Source organism: Peromyscus maniculatus, chromosome 8 (genome assembly GCF_049852395.1).
Source record: "Peromyscus maniculatus bairdii isolate BWxNUB_F1_BW_parent chromosome 8, HU_Pman_BW_mat_3.1, whole genome shotgun sequence".
NCBI lineage: Eukaryota > Metazoa > Chordata > Mammalia > Rodentia > Cricetidae > Peromyscus > Peromyscus maniculatus.
Window position 1 is genome coordinate 29,890,536 of NC_134859.1, and position 20,452 is coordinate 29,910,987.

The 20,452-nt window shown below is 47.5% G+C and overlaps 1 protein-coding gene across 1 annotated transcript; it reads right to left on the reverse strand.

Annotated features, from left to right (window-relative positions):
- Positions 1 to 367: 367 nt before the first annotated feature.
- Lsm11 (LSM11, U7 small nuclear RNA associated) lies at positions 368 to 19,953 on the reverse strand. Its single transcript, XM_006994638.4, has 4 exons — positions 19,464 to 19,953; positions 12,591 to 12,730; positions 6,492 to 6,575; positions 368 to 6,104 (listed from the first exon to the last, which is right to left on the reverse strand). Exons 1-4 carry the CDS (start codon positions 19,912 to 19,914, stop codon positions 5,694 to 5,696), a joined length of 1,086 nt encoding a protein of 361 aa, XP_006994700.1. The 5' UTR covers positions 19,915 to 19,953; the 3' UTR covers positions 368 to 5,693.
- Between the last annotated feature and the right edge of the window lie 499 nt (positions 19,954 to 20,452).

Sequence of the window (20,452 nt, forward strand, 5' to 3'; positions counted from 1 at the left end):
GAAGAACAGCCAGTGCTCTTAACCTCTGAGCCATCTCTCCAGCCCCACCCTCCCTCCCTCTTTCATGTGAGGTCTCATCCCTGAACTTGGGCTCAACTGTTCTCAGCTAGGCTAGAAGCCAGCCAGCCCAAGTCTCTTGTCTGTCCACCCGGGAGCTGGGGTTACAGGTGTATGAGGGACGCCTGGCTTGTTACGTGGGTGCTGAGATCTGAACTCTGGTCCTCATGACTGTGAAGCTCTTAACTGTTAAGCCATCTCTCCAGCCCGCTCTTGAAATACTTTAACTTTCTAGATGTGTGTCTTCTCTTGGTAAGAGACCCACGATTTTTCCAGGACTCCCCAAATTAGCAGAGACCAAGCGGCAAGCGAATGGATACAATCATATTTATTACAGTTCCAGACTCCCATTCAACACATACCAAAAGCAGCACATTGCAATCGGAGGTGACTAGCAGCAGGCCCCCACAACAGGAAGGGTCTCGGTTAACCTAACAACAAGGGGTAAGGTAAAGAGGAGGTCAGTTCGGGGTTTACCAGTTGTTGTATGAGCACAGAAACGACAGTCATCCAGTGTCAGTCCTGTCTGTAAACCATCACCAAGTCACGGTGCAGGGGGACACAGTTGCCACAGCCTTTACATGTCCATACTGAATAAGCAAATCACTTTTTGTTACTATCTTTTTTTATTGTTTATTTTTGAAACACTTTCCCTCTGTAGCTTAGACTAGCCTGGGTCACAGTGGTCCTCCTGCCTCAGTCTCCTAAGGGCTGGGTTTACAGGTGTGAGTGGTTTAGGATACAGCTTACTGTCTGCCTTCCTGTTGGGAGAACAGAAGAAGAGGGGAAGAGCAGCTCTGGAACCCAGCTCCACACGACAGGGCCAGGTCGTCACCTGCATCGACCCTTGGAGTGTCCAGACATTTCCTTCAGGGCTCTGAAAACACATCAGACATTTGCTCCCAAGGACTCATAATCAAAAGTGATTTCGATGTGCCAGGAACCACATTCCCAGCTTTCCTAAGGGACACCTTGTGTTTGCAGAAAGTGTTTGGATAGAGCCTGGACTCTGACAGCTTAAAGACCCCACGGGTCCCGGGTGCCCGGAGTTTTCTTGCCCCCATCTTCAGACCACCCATGCCAATTCTTGACAGAGGGCTTTTGCTTTTATTAGGAGAGTGAAATGACAAACGTCTGAAAACTCCTTGAAACACTGGGAGTGACGGGGCCCCACCCTTCTTCAGATAATTGGGACAGGAGGCTGAGGCTTATCTTAAATCCACCAGTTTGCAAGAAAGTAACAGCTGATCTTCCCACACAGGCCAGGGGAGATGGATTTGCTTTCAGCCACTGAGAAAAAAAAAGCCTTCTGGGCAAGAAAGACATGGACAGATGAACAGAGTTATTCACAACGGGCTGCATGCATTCCAGATGTAGTTCAGGAAGAGAAAAATAAAAATATCTCTCAAACTACTCAATTTATACCATCAGACTCTTTTTTTTTTTTTCCCATTAACCTGACCTACACACAGCAACCATTTCATTCATAAAAAGTACAGAAGGGAATGAAACGCTTTGGGAGAGCACCAATGACAGCTAGCTGTCTTTGAATTTTAATTTTTTCCTACAGGACATTTAAAGAAGCAATTTATAGAGCCAACTGTATTTCATGATTTCGCCTGCGAGGCTGTCATGGAGAGAGTGTAAACAGAAACACAAACACCCACTTCGCATCATGCTGGGTCTATTTCTTTTCTCTTAAAGGGCAGAAGTGTCGGCACAGATCTCTGTGAGGCTGAGGAAGGGGCATTCTTTCCCTGTCAAGACAGACGGGCTGCTCCTGATCTGACCCCAGCTCATCCCAAGGGTTCGTGGGCACCCACACTGGAATGTTCTTTGCCTTGATAAGCGCCAAAGAGCAAGGTGCAGACTGCTCCAAATCCCCTGCCTCAGAAGCTAACTTCACAAGCTGCCTGCTGGTCCTAAGAAAGAAACCATCAAGCTTCCCAGACACTAAAACAAACAACCCAGGCGAAAGCTGTGCTGATGTGGAGCACAAGCATGGCTCTATGCACAGAATGGCATGCAGCAGGGCTCTGGCGGCCATTTCTTAATCACGTGACACAGCAGAGCACCCTGGTTCCATATTAACATTGCCCATTTAATGCCTGCTACTTTCAAAACAGTATTTCTGCCCATGACCAGGTTCAGAAGCTGCTGGCTCCTTCCCCAGCTTCCTGTAACCTACACGCACAACATGTCTGAACTTGACCAATGTGTGGTCTTCCCAGGCGGTGTGAGCACCACCAGCAGCTTCTGCAAGCTGAGCACAAACAAACCCAACCATCGGGAGCAGACCACTCTGTGAAGCCAGTCGCTGAGACCTGGGCAGAAATCCTGGCATCTGTGCATGGCTGCCTGTGCCTGTAGGAGCCTGGCTTCCTTTGTCTATTTAAGCTGTAGACCTTAGTCCTTGGACATCGCCCAGGACCCCTGTCCTGGATGCTACCTCCCTTAGCCTTGAGCAGGAACCTTTAACAACCTTGTTCAGGTGCTGATGCTTGCCTACTTGTAATTTCTAGTCAAAAGTCCACCAAAACTAAACCGGTAACACTAATAGCTGAGCCAGGGGTAGGGCACCCGTTACCTGCAGCCCTTGGCAGGCAGATCTGTGAGTTTGAAGCCAGCCTGGTTTACATCGTGAGTTTCAGACCAGCCTGAGACTCTGTCTCAAAAAAAAAAAAAAAAAAACCAAAGCAAAGCTAAACAAACAAAAACAAAAAAAGCAAGCCAATCACCAGCCATGCTGATTGCTGGCAACATTACCCCCGAATAAAGCCACATACTCTTGAAAAGACCTCAACAAGAATGCAGGAATATTCTGTGACTTATTCAGGTGTCTAGAGATGAGTTTGAACAATCGAAGCTGTTTATTCAAAAGTGAAAGTGTTTATTTAAAAGAAAACTCTAATTTTTTTAAAAACACCAGTGAGGAGGCTCTACTCCACTCTCTATTTGTGGGGCTCCAGAAGGAGGGGGCCTTCTAGTGTCTTCTAGGACTCAACCCACCAGCCCCTTTCCCCAGGGTCTGTCTTTCTCCTAAGGAAAACTTCAGCTGTTTCCACAGCAGCTTTCATTGATTGATTGACCCCTTCGCTCATTCATGCCAGGAACTGAACTCAGGGTCTCATGAACACCAAGCACAGGGCCTACCACTAAGCAACCAGCCCAGTCCAGCCACGACAGTGACTCATCATGACCTACATGATATCATTTTTGAGCAGCAATACATTATTGGAACCTATTCTTTATTTTTGAAAATTTTTCCAATAATGAAGAAAAGGCAATAATTTATTAAATTGACTTATGTGAAAATAATTACCACGCTTTCTACAAAATTACACATTTCCTAGACAGTATTCATTTGGAATCACTGTCCAAATTAAACAAATAAATGGAGAAGAGCTAAAGATAGAACACACACAATTTTCATGGCTTAGAATTGTCATGTTGAGTGGAAAACTATAAATCAATCCTTAGAGAAATATGGGAGAGTTATATAGCAACATGAAACTGTCATGTGTATAAAATAAATCAGGAGGGTCACTAGCATGAACAGAAATTCTTTCTATTCCTTTTGATTGCACATTTCTACAGAGTCAGGAAAAAAGAGCATCCATTACAGCTTCTAGCCAAGGGACAAAAGGGCAGACAGGTGAGGAAGGCACACAGGGACACCGATGGAGATGGAGGCCGTACAGCCCGATGATGACTGGGTAACGGAGACGGGAACAGGAGGCAGACAGGACTTTAGGCTAGAAGACAAGAGTGGTGAGCCGGAGTCTGTACCCAGAGCCTCCACGGACCTCAGAGCATCTGCCCTGCCTTCCCACGTAAACACAATTAGAAACAAGAGCAGGCAAACAGAAAACAGACAGGAAGCAGCCCACAGAGCCCCCTCTGGGAACAACGCTGTCTTTAGCTGCACATTCTCCCTTCAGTACCACCACAGACACCCCTGAAAAGCAGGGGCCGGGATGTGGGGAGCAGCAAAGAGAGTCCCTCTCTCCTTCATGAAGCTGTTCCTTAGACCTGCTTCCCTCTGGAGGAAAGAACAGACCATGGCACACAGCTGCTGAAGTTCTCGTAGCTTCTGATGATGGTTACTAGACCACAAATGACAGCGGGAAGATCTCTTTCTTATATAGCACCTGCCCTGTTCACAGGAGAAGAGGATTTTTACAGAGCTATACAATAGAGTAAGGAAAAATTACTCATGGCACTTAGATATGCTTAGAGGCTGTAAAACACCTTCTAAAATTCTGCCACAATGCCCTGGTGAGGTAGGTGTCTGGTGGGGAAAGGGGGGCATCTGCTCACTTTTCATTGTCTGATGAGGCAGTGGTCCAGCTAAGCAAACTTTACTTAGCCTGCTTCTCAGGAGGCTTACAGGATCCACAAACCCAGCAGGGAAAATGTTCTGTTCATACATACATTTGGACTAGTTATCTATTTATTATTCTTACTTTGAACATAAGTTATCTACCATAAAGCAAGTATAAACAAAATTTTGAAATTGCCTAACAGTCAATGTCAAGATGTAGCCCATTCTGTATTGTGATTGAAAAGCATATGGTGATATAATTCAAGTAGGAGCGTCCCTGGGTCCTTTGGTATTCCTGTACTCAAGTCTAAATGGGAGTCAAGTGCCCCTAGAACACACCCATTTGACCTCTAAGAGCCTCACTGGTGTGACACAGGGAATAAAAGCCTATGACCCCTTTTTCATAGCAACACCATTCTGAGAGACTTTCTACACAAGGCCAGCCCCGCCTAGAAAGGGGACTCTCAGGCATGTGATATATGTGTATTTTGAGTTCATGCAGAACTCTCTGAAGTCAGACGCCAAGGTCACATCAGGACAGTTCACACACAACACATGGGGTGATACCACAGAGCACATGCACACTAGCACCATGCCACAGGAGTCAGAGGGGACGACAAGCCACAAGCACGGCACAGTCCCATCTGGTATGCCATGTGCAGAGGCCACCTCTGGTGAGGAGAACACTGACAAGCTTCTGCATTCCTGCCCAGGAGAAGAGGGGGCTCAAAACCGAGCTGTCACCTCGGGCTGCTTAGAGCAACACCTAGCTGCGCTTCACTCCTGCACAAGCCGGTAACTTTCCTAGACCTTATTACTATTCAAGGATGAGAAATTTCACTTCTTGGTCAAAAGAGAATGATGTACAGCAAAGATCAGTCCCAAGATATGGGTGCAGGCCTCTCAGGCAGTTTACACTGTTGCTCATAGATCAAATTCCTGGTGCTTGGAGCACTAGCTTTTAAAAATGATATCTTTCTTTCTCAGGCATTTCTCAGTTTCCACAGAGTAGATTCCACTCATACTATAACCCTAAGTCAAAGGGAGCAGCTTATGCTTGAGACTCTGGAGCAGGCAATGACAGCCTGCTGGACACATGTACAGTGAATGGCTTAGGATTGCCTGGTTAGGATTGCTGACCTGTCCTCCCCTCAACACGGCTTCCAGAGGGTGAGCCAGCTCTGTCCTCTGGACGGGCAGGACCAGTGGGAATCACTGCGACTCACACTTTGATTGGGATACTAGGATATAGCATAAGAACAGTTCATGCACTTTATTTCTAAAACCCGAAGGTCATGTGGGGCTGAGCTGGTCACTGTGCAAGATGAACCAGCAGGACATTCTCGCCTCGAATGAAAATCTGATTTATGTGTCGCGTGAATACCTGCTGGTAATCCACCTTGGGCTTTCTCTTTTTCTTTCGGGACTGGCCCCGTGAAAGGGTGGTGGCCCTGGAGAAGGTACCTCCCGCACTGGACCCTTCTGTCCGTGTAGTCCTCCCTGACAGCTCAGACCTGGACTCCTCCCTGGCAGAAGCCTGCAGGGAGGAAGGGACGGAGCGGGAGCGCTTGTGTGAGCCCCGGTCAGTGTCTCCTCGTCCCCACACTGAAGCCACCTTCCAAGTGGATGTCTGCGAGTATCTAGACAGGGTGGAGTCTTCCACCGCAGACTTGGAATCTGCTTCCTTTTTGGAGGAATCTTGAAGTTTCAGCCGATCAAAAAGCTATAAGGAAAACAGTGACAACTATTAGCTGTGGTAATGCCTACAATATAACTCTGTCAACATACACAACAAGGTCAGATTCCTTAGCTACATCTTGTGAACTCCTTGCACTGACATTTTCTTAAAGGTAATGGTCACTTTCCAATTTCTGAGTTGACATGACTCAGACAACTATGACTGGAGAAGAGGTACCCTTATCTCCGTGATACAAAGCTGAACGGCACATATGCAGGTAAGAAGCGGGTGCTTTTGGGATCTGCTGGAAGCATGCAGTGAGGGACTACGACTCTGATACAGACACCTGGTTCCCTGGCAGTGGACTTGTGATCATGGCGTCTAAGCTAGAAGGCAGGGTGGGTATCCAGGAAGTCAGGGGGAGCTGCCTACCCTTGTGAGAGTCAGCGAAGAATCCCGTTCATAGGCTTTGCCTAACACAGGTTTACGGTAAGTCTCATCCACATCGGTGAGGGCCTGAAGGAGCCCAAAGGGAAGAAAGGGAAAAGGATGTTATTTATAGAGGCTTTGAGAGAAGGCGGGAGAGCATCTAATTACAGCAGAACTAAACAGGTGACTCAGTGTGGTCACAATATGGTAAGGCCTGACGAGGCTGCCTACGATTTCCAAGCTTCTTCCAGCATATTAGATGCGCTTCTTTGACAATGGCAAGGCTTTACAATCCCATGGTAGATATTCAGAAATTTCAGTGCGCATAAATATGCAGGAAGCTTATGAAAATACAAACACAAGGCTGCTCTTAAAAAAAAAAAAAAAAAAAAAGTAAGGTTTTTCGTTTGTTTAGTTTGGTTTTTTTCCCTTCTACCCCAATCCCTCTCCCCTTTTTTTGAGACAGAATCTCATTATATAGACCTGGATGGCCTGGAACTCTCTATGTAAACAGAGCTGGTCTCGAAATCACAGAGGTCCACCTGCCTCTGCCTCTGATGTGCTGGGATTAAAAGTGTGCACTAACACACAGCTAAAAAGCTTTTTACATTTGATTGTATGTGGGGAGAAGGTACACGCTGTGAATGTTGCAGCTCTGAGGGGAAAGTCTGGCAGTTGGGAGCCAAGGAATACCACAGAGTCACACTGTACAACAAACCTCACACAAGAGATTTATTAAGAAAGACACAAGATGGTAGCTGCCTCTGCTCAGGAGAGAAGCAGCAGAGAACCAAGTGGAGGCAGGTTTCTTAGGGGCAGAGTTTTCCAGGGTGGAGATTTCCGGGGGGGGGGGGGGATCTGTGGAATTTCAAGTTCAGTGATTGGTAGGTTTTTGAGCCCAGGGATTGGTGGGATTTAGAGCCCAGGGACTGGTGGGATTTAGAGCCCAGAGATTGGTGGGTTTTTCAAGCCCTGGAACTCTGAGCTCATTTACCCTACATATCCCCCCTTTTTTGTTTATTATTAATAAACAATTAGGGGTCAAGAAGGGGGCAACATCATTATTAAACTACTTCCTGTTGATTGGGGGGCACCAGAAATTCTTGGGGTGAATCTGACCTTCACAATCAGGATACAGTCTGAGGTCACAGGCCTCTGGTTCCGTAACCAGGGGCTAATAATCCTGTAATAGCAGCTGACTAAAAGTCTGTTTAGAAATCTTTTGGATCTATTGTTGAAGAAATCTAAACAAAAAGTTCACAAGGCAGGGTGTGATCAGTAGAATTAAAAGGAGGGGGTGAAAGGGAGTTAAGAAAGGCAATATCCGGTTCTCTATTGGACTGGTATCTCCTTCTGGCAACCTGCTGGTGAGCAGTCTCCAGACTCCACCACGTATGTGGGCTGCATATCATTTGCATATAGGTTTCCTGAGCCTTTGATATCTTAACAATAGCAGAGGGAGAGAAAGATAACCGAAATATTTTTTATTACCTTAATGCACTTTATTATACCTTCAAAACTAAGTTTTCGAATCCTCAGATCTTTTACACTTTCTTAGACCCTCAAAACTTACTGAAACTTGCCCATCCTCAGACCATCATTCCCTTTCTTAGATTCTCATTGCAGGTGGGCTGCATTTTCACCTCTCCTGCCTCTCCTGGGTTCTCTTTAGGAACCTCGGTCTCATCACACTGTGACAAGTCTCAGTTGCTCTCCATGACCCCTTCTTGTCATTTTTAAAAACTAATACCACCCAGGTGACTCTTGTATTACAAATTCCAGCTACCAGTTGAGGTACATTCTTATATATGAGTATACCTTATTAAACAAGCATTGTTTTTTAAACCCTATCTTTCATAAACCCTGTTTTTATGATTTTTGTTTTCAGGACAGGAATTTTCATACAGTAAATTTCATACAGAAAACAAGCATGGGAATGTCCTGGAGAAGGAGAGATGAATAAGGGAATTGTAGGGAACTAAACTAGCTTCTGACAGGCTGATATAGAGCAATTTCCAGACCCTCTTAGATGGGCTATTGGTTAGAGGTGTGTATGTTGGGAGGGGTCTCTCGGATGATAAATAGTCACATGTAAGAGCTGCCATGGATACATGCAGATGGGAACAAATAGAGAAGGAGAGAGCAAATATATATACCTCAATTGGTAGCTGGAATTTGTAATACAAGAGTCACCTGGGTGGTATTAGTTTTTAAAAATGACAGGAAGGGGTCATGGAGAGCAACTGAGACTTGTCACAGTGTGACGAGACCGAGGTTCCTAAAGAGAACCCAGGAGAGGCTATTGGTGAAAATGCAGCCCACCTGCAATTTATATATATATATATATAAAAGTTTTTCCGATCATCTGTTTATGTGGCGGCAGAAGTTGCTCCCACTGAAAATTGAGCATGCCAATTTTGGCCATTGAACTGTACTGAAGCCAAGCTGTTTGTAGTAACAGAGTGAGACTTTAATAAAATCTGAGACCATGGAGAAATGAACTCCACCGGAGGGAGTTTCTACAAGCTCCAAGTGAGAGCTGAGAGACAAGGAATAAGCCCAGGAGGGCGTAGAGAAGCTGTGAGACTTCCAGAGGAGCAGAGACAGGAGGGACAGGGTCAGAGGCCCAGAAGGGCTGAAGGAGGGGGCTGCAGGACTTAGCGGGCAGCTTCTCGGGGAGGAGGCCAGGAAACAGGCTAGAGAGTTGCTCCCGTGGTGGGGGGCCCTGGAGGGCTAGCAGGCTCCAGGAGCCAGAGAGAGGACACTTACAGAGTAGGGGAGGAGAGATGGATGGTTAGAGCAGGTGGAGGAAGAAGCAGCTGAAGAGGCAGACTCTAGTATGGTGGGTGGCAGAGGCCAGCAGAAACCAATGCTCGTGCACACCTTAAGAGAGTCAGTTTGCAAGGCTAAGGCGGGGGGCATGGCGGAAAGGTAAGTGTGGCATCCTTTACCAGGTCAGGTGCCAGAGACTGAAGGTTTTTTAAAAGGCATCCAAGGGTTGGGGGGTGGTGGTGGTGAGAGGGTACAGAAGACACTGTTCCCATGGACGGGGGTGAGGTAGAGAGGAAAAAACATCACTGCAGCCTGTAGTCCAGGGCATCCACAGGATTCAGGGAGGACTGAAGGAGGACCAAGCCATTCCATGGGTTATCACTACACTCAACAGGGGCCATGACTAACAGCCCGATGGGGAGTACCAGGGCTTTCTTTCCAGGAGGCCTGAAGGCTTGCCTAGAAGCAATGAGAAAACTGAGCTCAGGGACGAGGTCTCATCAACAGGGAACCATCAAGAGCCAAGTCAAAAAAGCCATGAGAGCTGAGAGAAGCTGTGGGATTACAGGCAGCTTCGAGGGCGAGATGGAAAAGGAGGGAACAGAAAGGGGTGCAATAGCCCAGTTGGGCCTAAGGAAACTGCAAGATTGCAGCTCCAAGGTATGTGTCTGGGGGGAGGGGTCATGTGAAGAGGGCCAGCTCAAAGAGTATGGCTGGGGGTACCTCTGCCTCCAGAGAGTGTCAGATGCTCAACGCTCACTTCCTTGAACTCAGGGAAGCTGTTACACAGACTAAGGGAGAACTTCAGACTAGTGGATGGGGTGTCAAGGGATCAGTGGACTGGAGATGAGGGATAGGGTCCCAGTGCTGCAGACCAGGGAGGGGGGTGGAGCTCAGGCACAGAAGAGCTTATACGAGTCACAAAACCAATGTAAGTGTTACATCTCTGAGGGGCAGACTTTCCCGATGGAAGTGTTACAGCTCTGTGGGGAAAGGTATCCTGGAAGGCAGAAGCCAAAGAAGACAACACAGTCACATGCACACAAACCTCACATAAGAGATCATTGGGAGAGACACAAGGGGGTGGCCAGAAGCGGCGGGGAACTGAGCAGGAGGCAGGCTTTATATAGGGTTTCTTGGGTTGGGGGGGGGCGGTTCCAGGATGGAGATTTCCAGATTGGGACCTGGTGGAATTTTTGGGCTCAGGGATTGGTGAGTTTTTGAGCTTAGGGAGTGGTGGGTTTTGGGACCCAGAAGTGGGCTTGGACCTTTTACCCTACAAAGAAGGCTTATATAGGGTTTCTTGAGGGTAGAGTTTTCCAAGGTAGAGATTTCCAGGGTGGGCATCGGTGAGATTTCAAGTCCTGAGCTTGGGTGAACCCAGGCATTGGTGGGATTTTGAGCTCAGGAACTCGTGGGTTTTCAAGCCCTGGAAGCAGGCTTTCTACCCTACACACATGTGCTATGGTGGGCACAGAAGTCAGATGATGATCAGGACTTAGTTCTTGCTTTCTACCAGTGGGATCTGGGGATCAAATCTTGTCTTCAGGGTTGGTGGCCAGCGACTTTACCTGCCTGAGTCATTTCATCAGCCCCAAGGCCATTATTAGAGATCTCGTGTACTGTTCAACAGAAACCCTAGGTGGTTCTGCTGCAGGACAGCTATGAACCACATGCTAAGAAGCATGACTACTCCTTTATACTTCTCATTTTCAGTGAGTCTGAGGTTCACCAGGGTGACATGAAAAATGACAAAATCATTTTTCATCAACAAGATCAGCATCAGCCTCACAGGATAACTGTCAGGATCAATGAAATTATGCAATTTACTCTGAAAAATGCAAACTCACCCTACACATCTAAAGAAACAGTAATTATGACCACTACTGTCAATAAATACATTCTCTTTAATTCTTCCCCCAGGGCCAGATATGGTGGCTCACCCCTGTAATCCCAGGCAGGAGACTGAGGCAGGATGACTGCTGTAAATTCAAGGCCAGTCTAGGCAGCATGATGGATTCCAGGTTACAGAGTGAGATCCTGTCCGGAAAGACAAATAAAGAAACTTGGCTCTTATCAAGAATAAAATCATCACAGGATGTTAGCCTACTTTTTGAAATGAGAAATCTGAGGCTCAGAGGCATTACCAAATGATGAAGCCTCTAGGATTCAAATTCCGTAACAATTAAAAGAAGGGTTTCAAACCAGACATGGTGATGATGCATGCTTTTAATCCTAGTACTTGGAAAGCAGAGGCAGGAGGATCTCTGTGAGTTTGAGGCCAGCATGGTCTACAGCAATAGTTCCTGGACAGCTAGAGCTACATAATAAAGAGACCCTGTCTCAAACAAACAAACAAACAAACAAACAAACAAACAAACAAACAAACAAACAAACAATAAAAGCAGGGTTTGGGTTTTAGGAGCCATAAAGACTCAGGCTAAAACCTGGTTCTTTCTTAACAGTAGATCGGGCATGGATCCAACTTCTCTGGACTCAGTCTTTATCTATAAAAGGTACAGTAGAACCAGCAGCTCATCCATGAAGAGATATGAAGGGAGACAGGGGAGGAACGGGCTGCATTTGAGGCCAGGCTCCACTACAGGGTATGTGTGTGCTCAAGGAGGCCAGAAGTCAAACCCCGGTGTCCCATTCCTCAGAAGCTGTTCCTCTTGGTTTTGGAGACAGGGAGAGAAGAATGGCTGTCAGGCATGGTGATGCACGCCTTTAATGGCAGCACTCAGAAGGCAAAGGCAGGCGAGAAAGTCTGAGTTCTGGGCCAGCCTAGTCTGTATAGTGAGTTCCACCAGGAGTACATAGTGAGACTTTGTTTACAGCCTGGTTTAGAGAGGTAGTTCCAGGGCAGCCAGGACTACATAGAGAAACCCTGTCTTCAAAACAAAACAAAACAAAAACCAAACAAACAAAAAGAATGGCTGGTAGTCAGCCTATTCAAAATTACTAAATGATGACATAATTGTTCCTTAAGGTTAGGTTTCTCAACCTTAGCACTAAGGGCACACAGGATAAGATAGTTTGTTGTTTGGTGGAGGGGGGCTGTCTTGGCAGCAGTCCAGCATCTCCCACAGATGTGACTACCAAAAAGATAATTAAATCTCCATACACTGTCCCCTGGTCCTGGGAGGGAGAGAAGAGCCAAATTGCCCAGGCCAAACACCCCTGCTCTAAGGGAAGGGAGCAGAAAAGCTGTTTTCATTGGTGACTGTCAAGATGTATAAGATTTCAATTGAGAAGTTATTCTTAGGGCTTTGACTAACAAGGTTATGCATGCCCTTGAGACACATAGGAGACTTAAGAAAGGCTACTTACCATATTCCAGAACTTGTCAAATGCAACCAGGAAGCCTGTGCAGACACCCCGAAGTCCCTTGAAGGTGCGGATGTGGACATTCACCTTAACTCCCTCTCGGATACAGCGGTGGAGTTCCCCCAGAGGGCTACCTTCATGCACTGAAACAGAAGCCCTTGGTCAGTGAAGGGTAACACCTGCCTCCACTGGCAGGCCAGCCCGGCACACCCGGCACACTCGGCACACCCAAGGCAACCCCACTTTCGCCAACAGAAGCCTTGTGAGTGGCAGGATTAGTACCGCCAACACACTCCAAAGAGAGGCCAGATTCCAACAGACTGTGGAAAAGCCACATTCGTAGCTCAAATCTAAATCTTTCACTATCTATAAATGTCTCCTCTACTTGATGATGACAGTGATTCTAAGACGTACCATCACTTTTAAAAAAAGTCTGCAGGCAAAAAAAGAAATAAAGGGGAATGCTCGCACTAGTTGCCGGGTTCTTCCGGGTCCTGTGTTTTTCAGGATACTTATGGTGAACTGTAACCCTGGGTCAATCCTCTTGTGAACCAAAAGCCAATTCAAGTGTTTGAAAGCAATAAACTGTCTCAAGCTGCCTCTAAATCCACGCTACCCCTCAAAGGAAATGGCTTTCGGAGAATTTAATATTATTCATTAAAATAAAAACAACGTATCTTAAACCAGGCATGGTGGCACGCACCTTTAATTCCAGCACCCAGGAGTCAGAGGCAGGAGGATCTCTGAGTTCAAGGCCAGCCTGGTCTACAGAGTGAGTTCCAGGACAAGAAGGGCTACATAGACAAACCCTGCCTCAAAAAACCATAAATAAATAAATATAAAAATAAAAACCTATTTTAAAAATATGACCATTATAGTTATTTCTACAGGTGCAGAGAGTTGTTCATCTGAGTAATTTGATATTATGTGCAATCAAAGTCTAAAGTTGTAAACTGGATGTGGTGGTACATGCTTTTAATCCCAGTACTTAGGAGGCAGATGCAGGCAGATCTCTGTAAATTCACATTTAGCTGTTCAGAAAATGTAAATTTGTTTCGATGTTTATAATTTTATCTATTTTATTTTAATATGTTGTTATGGCTGCCTTTAAGATGAATTATATATTTTTTAAATTTAAATTTTCTATTTTTCCATTTGTCATATATAATAGTAGGTTTCAAACATGGCATCCTGTTTGTTTTTGTTGTGGAATGGCCTTTTGATGTGTAGCCTGTAGGAGCTCCTGAAGTTACTGGTATTTCAATGTACATCTTCACACTGGGAGGAAATGGATGTCTGCTGAGCATCCGGTTCCTCAGAGTCCTAACAAGCACCTTGTGAACACAGCAATGTGACCATGCAAGGGAGGAATAACGGGCAAGAAAGATCCAGTTTTCAGGGTGAGAGATTCTCTTGCAGACCTTGGGGCAGTGACAGGCTTTTCTTACTTCACGTCAGCTTCTCTTTTGTGCTCTGCTGGTTCTAGTATTCAAACAGACAGACACTTCCCCAAAGAACCTCAATACATTTTAAAATAAAAACTTCATTATTGCTAGGAGTGTAAGAGAGAACAGTGTTGGACTTCAGTTCAGATAACTGATTTCCTCATTCATGAGTTGGCGTAGAAATGAATACTGTGACAAATGAAGGAAAATCCTCCTGGAAGGAAATGACTCAACAGACGAAAGTGGGAGTCTATGTGACAGATTGGAAATGAGGTAACCCAGTACAGTCGCAGGCGAAAACCGACAGATTGGAAATGAGGTAACCCAGTACAGGCGCAGGCGAAGTGATAGAAACATTGGTCTCAGAAAGGAAGCAGAGAATGCTGCTGGTCATTGACGTGTCTTTTGGCAATGGCGTTGAACCCTTGATAAGTGTGTATGTATAGATCTGTGTGTGTGTCACAGACTTTCTGGAATCAGGTGTGTAAGCAGCATTCAGACCCTTACTCAGAGTAACCTTGGTAAGTGACCTTTTCCTTATAAGTTTAAGTTTCCTCATTTGTAAAAGGAAATTAGACTAGTGACCTTCTAGATCACTTTTGGGAATAGGTCTCTGTAATTCAATTAATTGAAACACATCACAGTGTCTCGGTTAGACCCTCTGCACACAAATATGTACTGTCTTGTCTCCTACGCATGTGTTTTCACAAAGTGGAAGTTCTCTTTCTAATTTGAACAAAACAAAGGGCCTTACTGTAGCTTCCTAAGACAGGGGGAGCAAGCACGTATCTTAACTAAGCAAACAGCAACTCGAGGATCTTAATTCCTACATCTGTAATGTTCTTCTGATTTCTCTTCTTCCAAAGACTAAACAAGCTGTAGTTCCAGGAAGCATTCATTTCTTTCCATAAGTGGTTAAAATACAACCTTAGCACCACCTATGAAAACAAGCTATCAAGGCAGAAATGAACCTTCCATTCTAAGACTGAACATTCTTTTCCAGCCATTTCCATGACAGACTCCAAATGCATATGAGGCAGGCTCCTTAAACTTTGTATGAAATGTGTGTGTGTGTGTGTGCATTATTTTGAAGAAAGTTCTTCAGAAATCCCCTCCTCTACTGCTGCTATTCTTGAGACACATCTATGCAACTCCAGATGAGTTTTGCCCTTTCTGCTTGTGCTTAGCAAGAAGTTCAAGCCATAGATTCTCAGGGATTAAGACCTTCCCAGTACTTTCTTTCTGAAGCACAATTCGGTCCGGAATCTTATCAGATGACTGGCATATTACACGTCTCCTGGCTCCCTTCCCCAGCCACACCATCCTGCTCATCTCTGCCACTCCAGGCTCTCTGAGAGCCAGGCCCTCTGGCAGGCTGACTTTGCATCCATCATTTCCTGTAAGTCTCACCACCTAACAACACACAGGTGCTTTGGCTGAGGGTTCTTCTGCTGTATTCAGGTGGAAATCCACCAGATTCTTAGTTCAGCATCTCCAAGCTGAAGGTGCCAGGACCTCTCCTAGTGGTCCACCCCTCCACAGCCGGTCCTAGTAACTCTTGATCGTTGGCTACAATGCCTCCATCTTCATGGCTCTCAGCTGCCCTTCTCTGTCCACAGACTTGACATCTCAGCACTCCTTCAGTTCTTCACAGTCTCAGCCCACACAATCTCTGTTCCTAGCCACTGTCTGGAACTCTCCAACAACCCTCTAGCTGCTTCTGGGTGTGCCTGGGGCTAGCATCCCCAGGACTGTCTGTTCTTCCTGTTCCCAGGTCTGACCGCTCTGCCCAAGACGAAGACCACAAGTAGTCAATGAAAACAGTTCAGATGAGGATTCACCTGGGCCAAGTGTTTCAGCAGAAGACAGTAATACAGAGGAGAGCCCAGCACGGGCTGCGTCCACAGCACGGGCTGCCTCCACAGCACGGGCCCCAGTCTGCTAACCGCTAACTCGGCACTCGGTCACCCAGGGCACACTTATGGCTGTCATGAGTAGAGGAGATAATCCTCCCCTGTCTGAGGACATCTGCAAGATGGATGTGGTGATCTGGAGAGATTTTGGGGTTGAAGTAGTGTCTCCTGGAGCCATTATAGAGTGACATTGTAGGGCTGAAGTCCAGTCTACCACGGTGACAGCTGTCGGTGTGATGGCCTCCAAACAGGCCTAACAACTACAGAGATTCCTGTGACCAGGCTGACCACAACCTGGGGTGACATGTCCCAGGTGGCTGAAACAAAGTGTTGCTGGGCAGACACGAGGCATTAAAAGTAGCCATAGTTCCAGCTGGACAGTAGTGCACACCTTTAATCCCAGCACTCTTAGGAGACCGAGACAGGCAGATCTCGGTGAGTTCGAGGCCAGCCTGGTTTACAGAGTGAGTTCCAGGACAGCCAGAGCTACGTAGAGAAATGGTCTCAAAGAGGGGAAAAGTAGCCATAGTTCCTAACAACTGTCCTCCAGCTGTGCAAGTGGCGGGTTGATTGACGGCTCCAGAGTTTCTGAGAAGGTGGTGCTGGAGCAAGAGTCCAGTCACCACCTTGCCTAGTGTAGACCTCAGGAGTGGCAACAAGGTCCTTCACAGCATCACTGGGCTAGGGACCACACAGATAACAAGAGAAGTTCCTATCTGACCTACTACACTGCCCGACACAATGGGTTGGCTGCCCAGGCAGTATGGGCTACAGAAGGACGCTGGGAAGGTTGACAGCTGCCAATTAAAAGACTGAAATACTCACACGTTCACAACTTGAGTCATTTAAAAAGGTAAATGTAACACGGATCACTAAATGGTCTTATTAATTAAAAAAAAAAAAAAAAAAAAAAAGAACAAAAAACCCAGTACCAGACACTGGGGTGAATGCTGAAAGATCAGAGAAACAGAACAAGCCAGCCAACCTCACCTCGCCAACTCCTCAGCTGATCCTTTTTCCACGAATCCTTAGACTGGAAGCCTGAGTCCTCACCCCTAAGGGTCTCAGTTGAACTACTGCTCAAAACCCTCTAGTTCCTGGTCCTCACACCTTATATACCTTTCTGCTTCCTGCCATCACTTCCTGGGATTAAGGGCGTGTGTCCTTCCCAAGCAAAGACGTGAGATCTCAAGTACTGGGATTAAAGGTGTGTGCCACCATGCCTGGCTCTGTTCCCTGTGTGGCCTTGAACTCACAGAGATCCAGATGGAGCTCTGCCTCCCGAGTGATAGGATTAAAGGTATGTGCCACCACTGTCTGGCCTCTGTGTCTAATCTAGTGGCTGGCTCTGTCTTCTGATCCCCAGATAAGTTTTATTTATTAGAGCACAAATAAAATATCACCACAGGTAAACAAAATATTAAGGCATGCTCACAGCAAAGATCTACCACAAAGCTCACCTGCTTTTCTGGTGAGCTTTATCTAGTACTTTCTAACCCAAGTACCCCCACGGAAGGCTGGGTCCTCCTGGTGCTCACAATTATCTCACTCCAATTTACAGCTGAAGAGGCTCAACAGCATGAAAGTAATTTGTTCAACCAACCCTCTATACAATAATCAGTCACAAGTATTCTGACCTTTAATGATGTCAACCTGGAAATAATAATGACCGCCACTACAGGAACCCACAGACAGCAGACATTGTGGAAACCTCCCCTACTAGAGAATGTCACTGTTGCAAATGTTTTCAAAGTCTTGATAAATTTAACCCTTACAGTGACAGCGCGACACTACCTCTGTTGGAAACATTACCATGTTGGAAACGTCAGGTCCAGTGGTGTAACTTGCCTAAAATACAACAACTGGAAGTCGATGAAGCCAGCGTTCAAACCAAGGGGGACGCTATACATCTGTGAAAATGCTGGCCTCTGCTACATGCTAAGCACACTGAATAACTTGAGTTTTGAAAACTGTGTTTTCATCCACGTCCTTCTTTAACTTCAAATCCTAAAGGTGACCCTTGGAAAAACTCCTTAACAAATCGAATCCTCTGACTTTAATCATGTACTCGCTTTCTGAAGGTATTCTTTATGGTATCCACCCATCTCTCACGGTACGCCCAACTGCTTCACGTTTTTCCAGTGATGAGGGCTACTACTACGAGGTCTTGACTCCAGAAATGAACTTAAGAGAACCCAGATGAAGCTGGTCTTCACACAGTCCTAACACTGGAGAACCAGAAACACTCTTCAGTGTTTCCCTTGACAATCTTGGTAGCAAGGCAGTAAGAAGAATGGATGGGAATAAATGTTACACTCTTGCGACTTGGGTGCAATTCAACAAGCTAACAGTGGCAAAACACACAGCAAAAGAAGGTACTGGGACTGCTCGTTCCAGAACCCTGCACACTCCGTCTTTCTGCTACTGCTGTACAAGTCAGCTCTGGAAAAGCGGAGCTGGGCAGGGAGGCTCTGGTACAGTCTGTCACCCAACAAAGGCACCAGCAGCCGTACACAGCTTTTCAGGATGCTTCTCTCCTAATAAACAAATTTCTAGGAACATGACAAAACAAAATCTCTTGCTGAGTTCACTCCTCTCGTCCAAAAGAAGTCCCTTTAACATTGTAACGCTTTAATTAGCCGGCTACAGAAGCTCTGACTGGCTAAGTAGGTCATTGTGTTCACAGGGCACATGTCAGAACTATTGGGTATAACCCTAGGCTGTTTTATTCCATTTATACAAGACCTAACTAGCACATTAGAACCTTTGCTGTTTACAGCTTCATCCCGAGGATCGATTAGGAAGCTGCAAGACATGCCTTTGTGCCATTTACACCTTCAGAATTTAAAACAACCTGCACACCGGCCGACTTGAGCCTGACAGATATGCTGCCCCAGCCAGGGGCTGTAAAACCACACCTGTGATTTGGTGGCATCCTGTGTCTGCGGCATTCGAACACTAGTGATTTAGTTAATGCGAACATAAGTGGATCAGGTCCCCCGCAGCCAATTTTGCAAACGGCACCCCAGGCGGAGCTGTCACTTCCCATGCTGGGATATGAAATGCCTCTCGCGCTATGAGAACAGATCTATCGCCTCACTCCCCACCCGACTGACCCTCAGATCCCATTCACCTTAAGACTGGCTGTGCTTCAACACAACTTCCATACGTCTCCTGCTCACCTCCCTGCAGTGGGTCCCCAAGACCTGTCATCACTTCTGCAGACCTCTAATGCTCCCCAAACTGTCTGCAAAGCCCCACAATCGCTCCGCATGCCTCAGGACTCCCGCAGCCCCTCTGCAGCTGCTCTCCTCTACCTGGGAACACTCCTCCAGATCTCCATCAATGGCCCCTGCGGATCTTCTTCCCCCGTGGGTCGTCACTCTCCCTCGTCCTCAACTCGTGCAGAGCCTCTGTGTCCCGCAGGCGACCCTCCCCGCGCCCCCACGACCCCCGAGACTCCCGCGGATGACCTCTGCCAACCCTCCCTAGACCTCCCGCCGCGCCGCAGCACTCACAGGGCATCCGCGTGAGCACATTGCGCGGCGCCTTCTTGCTGCGCCCCGGGCCCTGGCGTCGAGCCCCGGCCGCGCCGTCCGCGTCCTCCTTGACCACCATGAGGCGGCGCAGACGCTGGATGCGCTCGGGATCTGGGGTGGGCGCGGCGCGGCGCCGGGCCCTGCTCGAGGTCCCGGCTCCCGTGGAGGTTCCGGTGGAGGTTCCCGCCGAGGCCGGCTCCCCGGTGCCCCGCGCCCGGCCGCGCCCGGTGCGCCCGCCCTTCAGGAAGCTCTCGTACTCCGCCACGTTGTTAAAGCAGGGCGCGTTGGGGTAGGGGATGGGAGGCAGGCGCGGCGAGTACAGGGCCAGCAGCGGGTCGAAGCTGTAGGAGCTGACGTCCAGCCGCGGGCTGGGCGGGCTGGCCGGGCTGCCGGCGCGAGCCGACCTCGCCCCCCACTCGCGCTCCTCCATGTTTGAAAGGCCCGCAAGCCGAGGCCGATGGGAGGGAGGAAGGAGCCGGGCCGGCAGAGGGCGGCACTGCGCAGCCGCAGCCGCGGCTTGGGGGTGTGTAAGGGGGGAACGCGCTGTGCAGCCGCTGCCACCAGGGGGCAGCATCGACCAGCTCCGGAGAGCTGCAGGGGGCGTGGCGCAGGTTGGGGGCGGGGTGAGAGGCGTGGCCTGCCCGGGCCTCGCTCCGCCCCCACAGACTGCTGATAGGTTGAGGCTGTCCTCTGACCTTTGTCTTTTGTTACTGAAGTAGTAGATACTGTTTCTTAGTTCTCATCCCCCCCCCCCATTGACAGTTATAATCTTTTCTGAATTTGGGATCTAACGTCAACAAAATACGCAATTAGGGACAAATTATTCAAAAACAAAGCCAACATTCTGGGGGCAGTACAAAAATTGATCATTTATTTTAAAAAACTCATTGATACTTAACTGACAGCTTTAGGGCGTTTGAAGCTGCGGGCTGGACCCTGAGACCCGCATTTTAAAGTCCCAGGACATT

What these genes read in the sequence shown, in the direction of transcription:
- Lsm11 (XM_006994638.4), bottom strand. Translation starts at nt 19,914, where the DNA reads ATGGAGGAGCGCGAGTGGGGGGCGAGGTCGGCTCGCGCCGGCAGCCCG. An exon ending in TGTGCTCACGCGGATGCCCT is followed by an intron (nt 12,731 to 19,463) that starts GTGAGTGCTGCG and finishes CTTCTGTTTCAG; the next exon opens with TGCATGAAGGTAGCCCTCTG. An exon ending in CTTCGCTGACTCTCACAAGG is followed by an intron (nt 6,105 to 6,491) that starts GTAGGCAGCTCC and finishes TTTTCCTTATAG; the next exon opens with CTTTTTGATCGGCTGAAACT.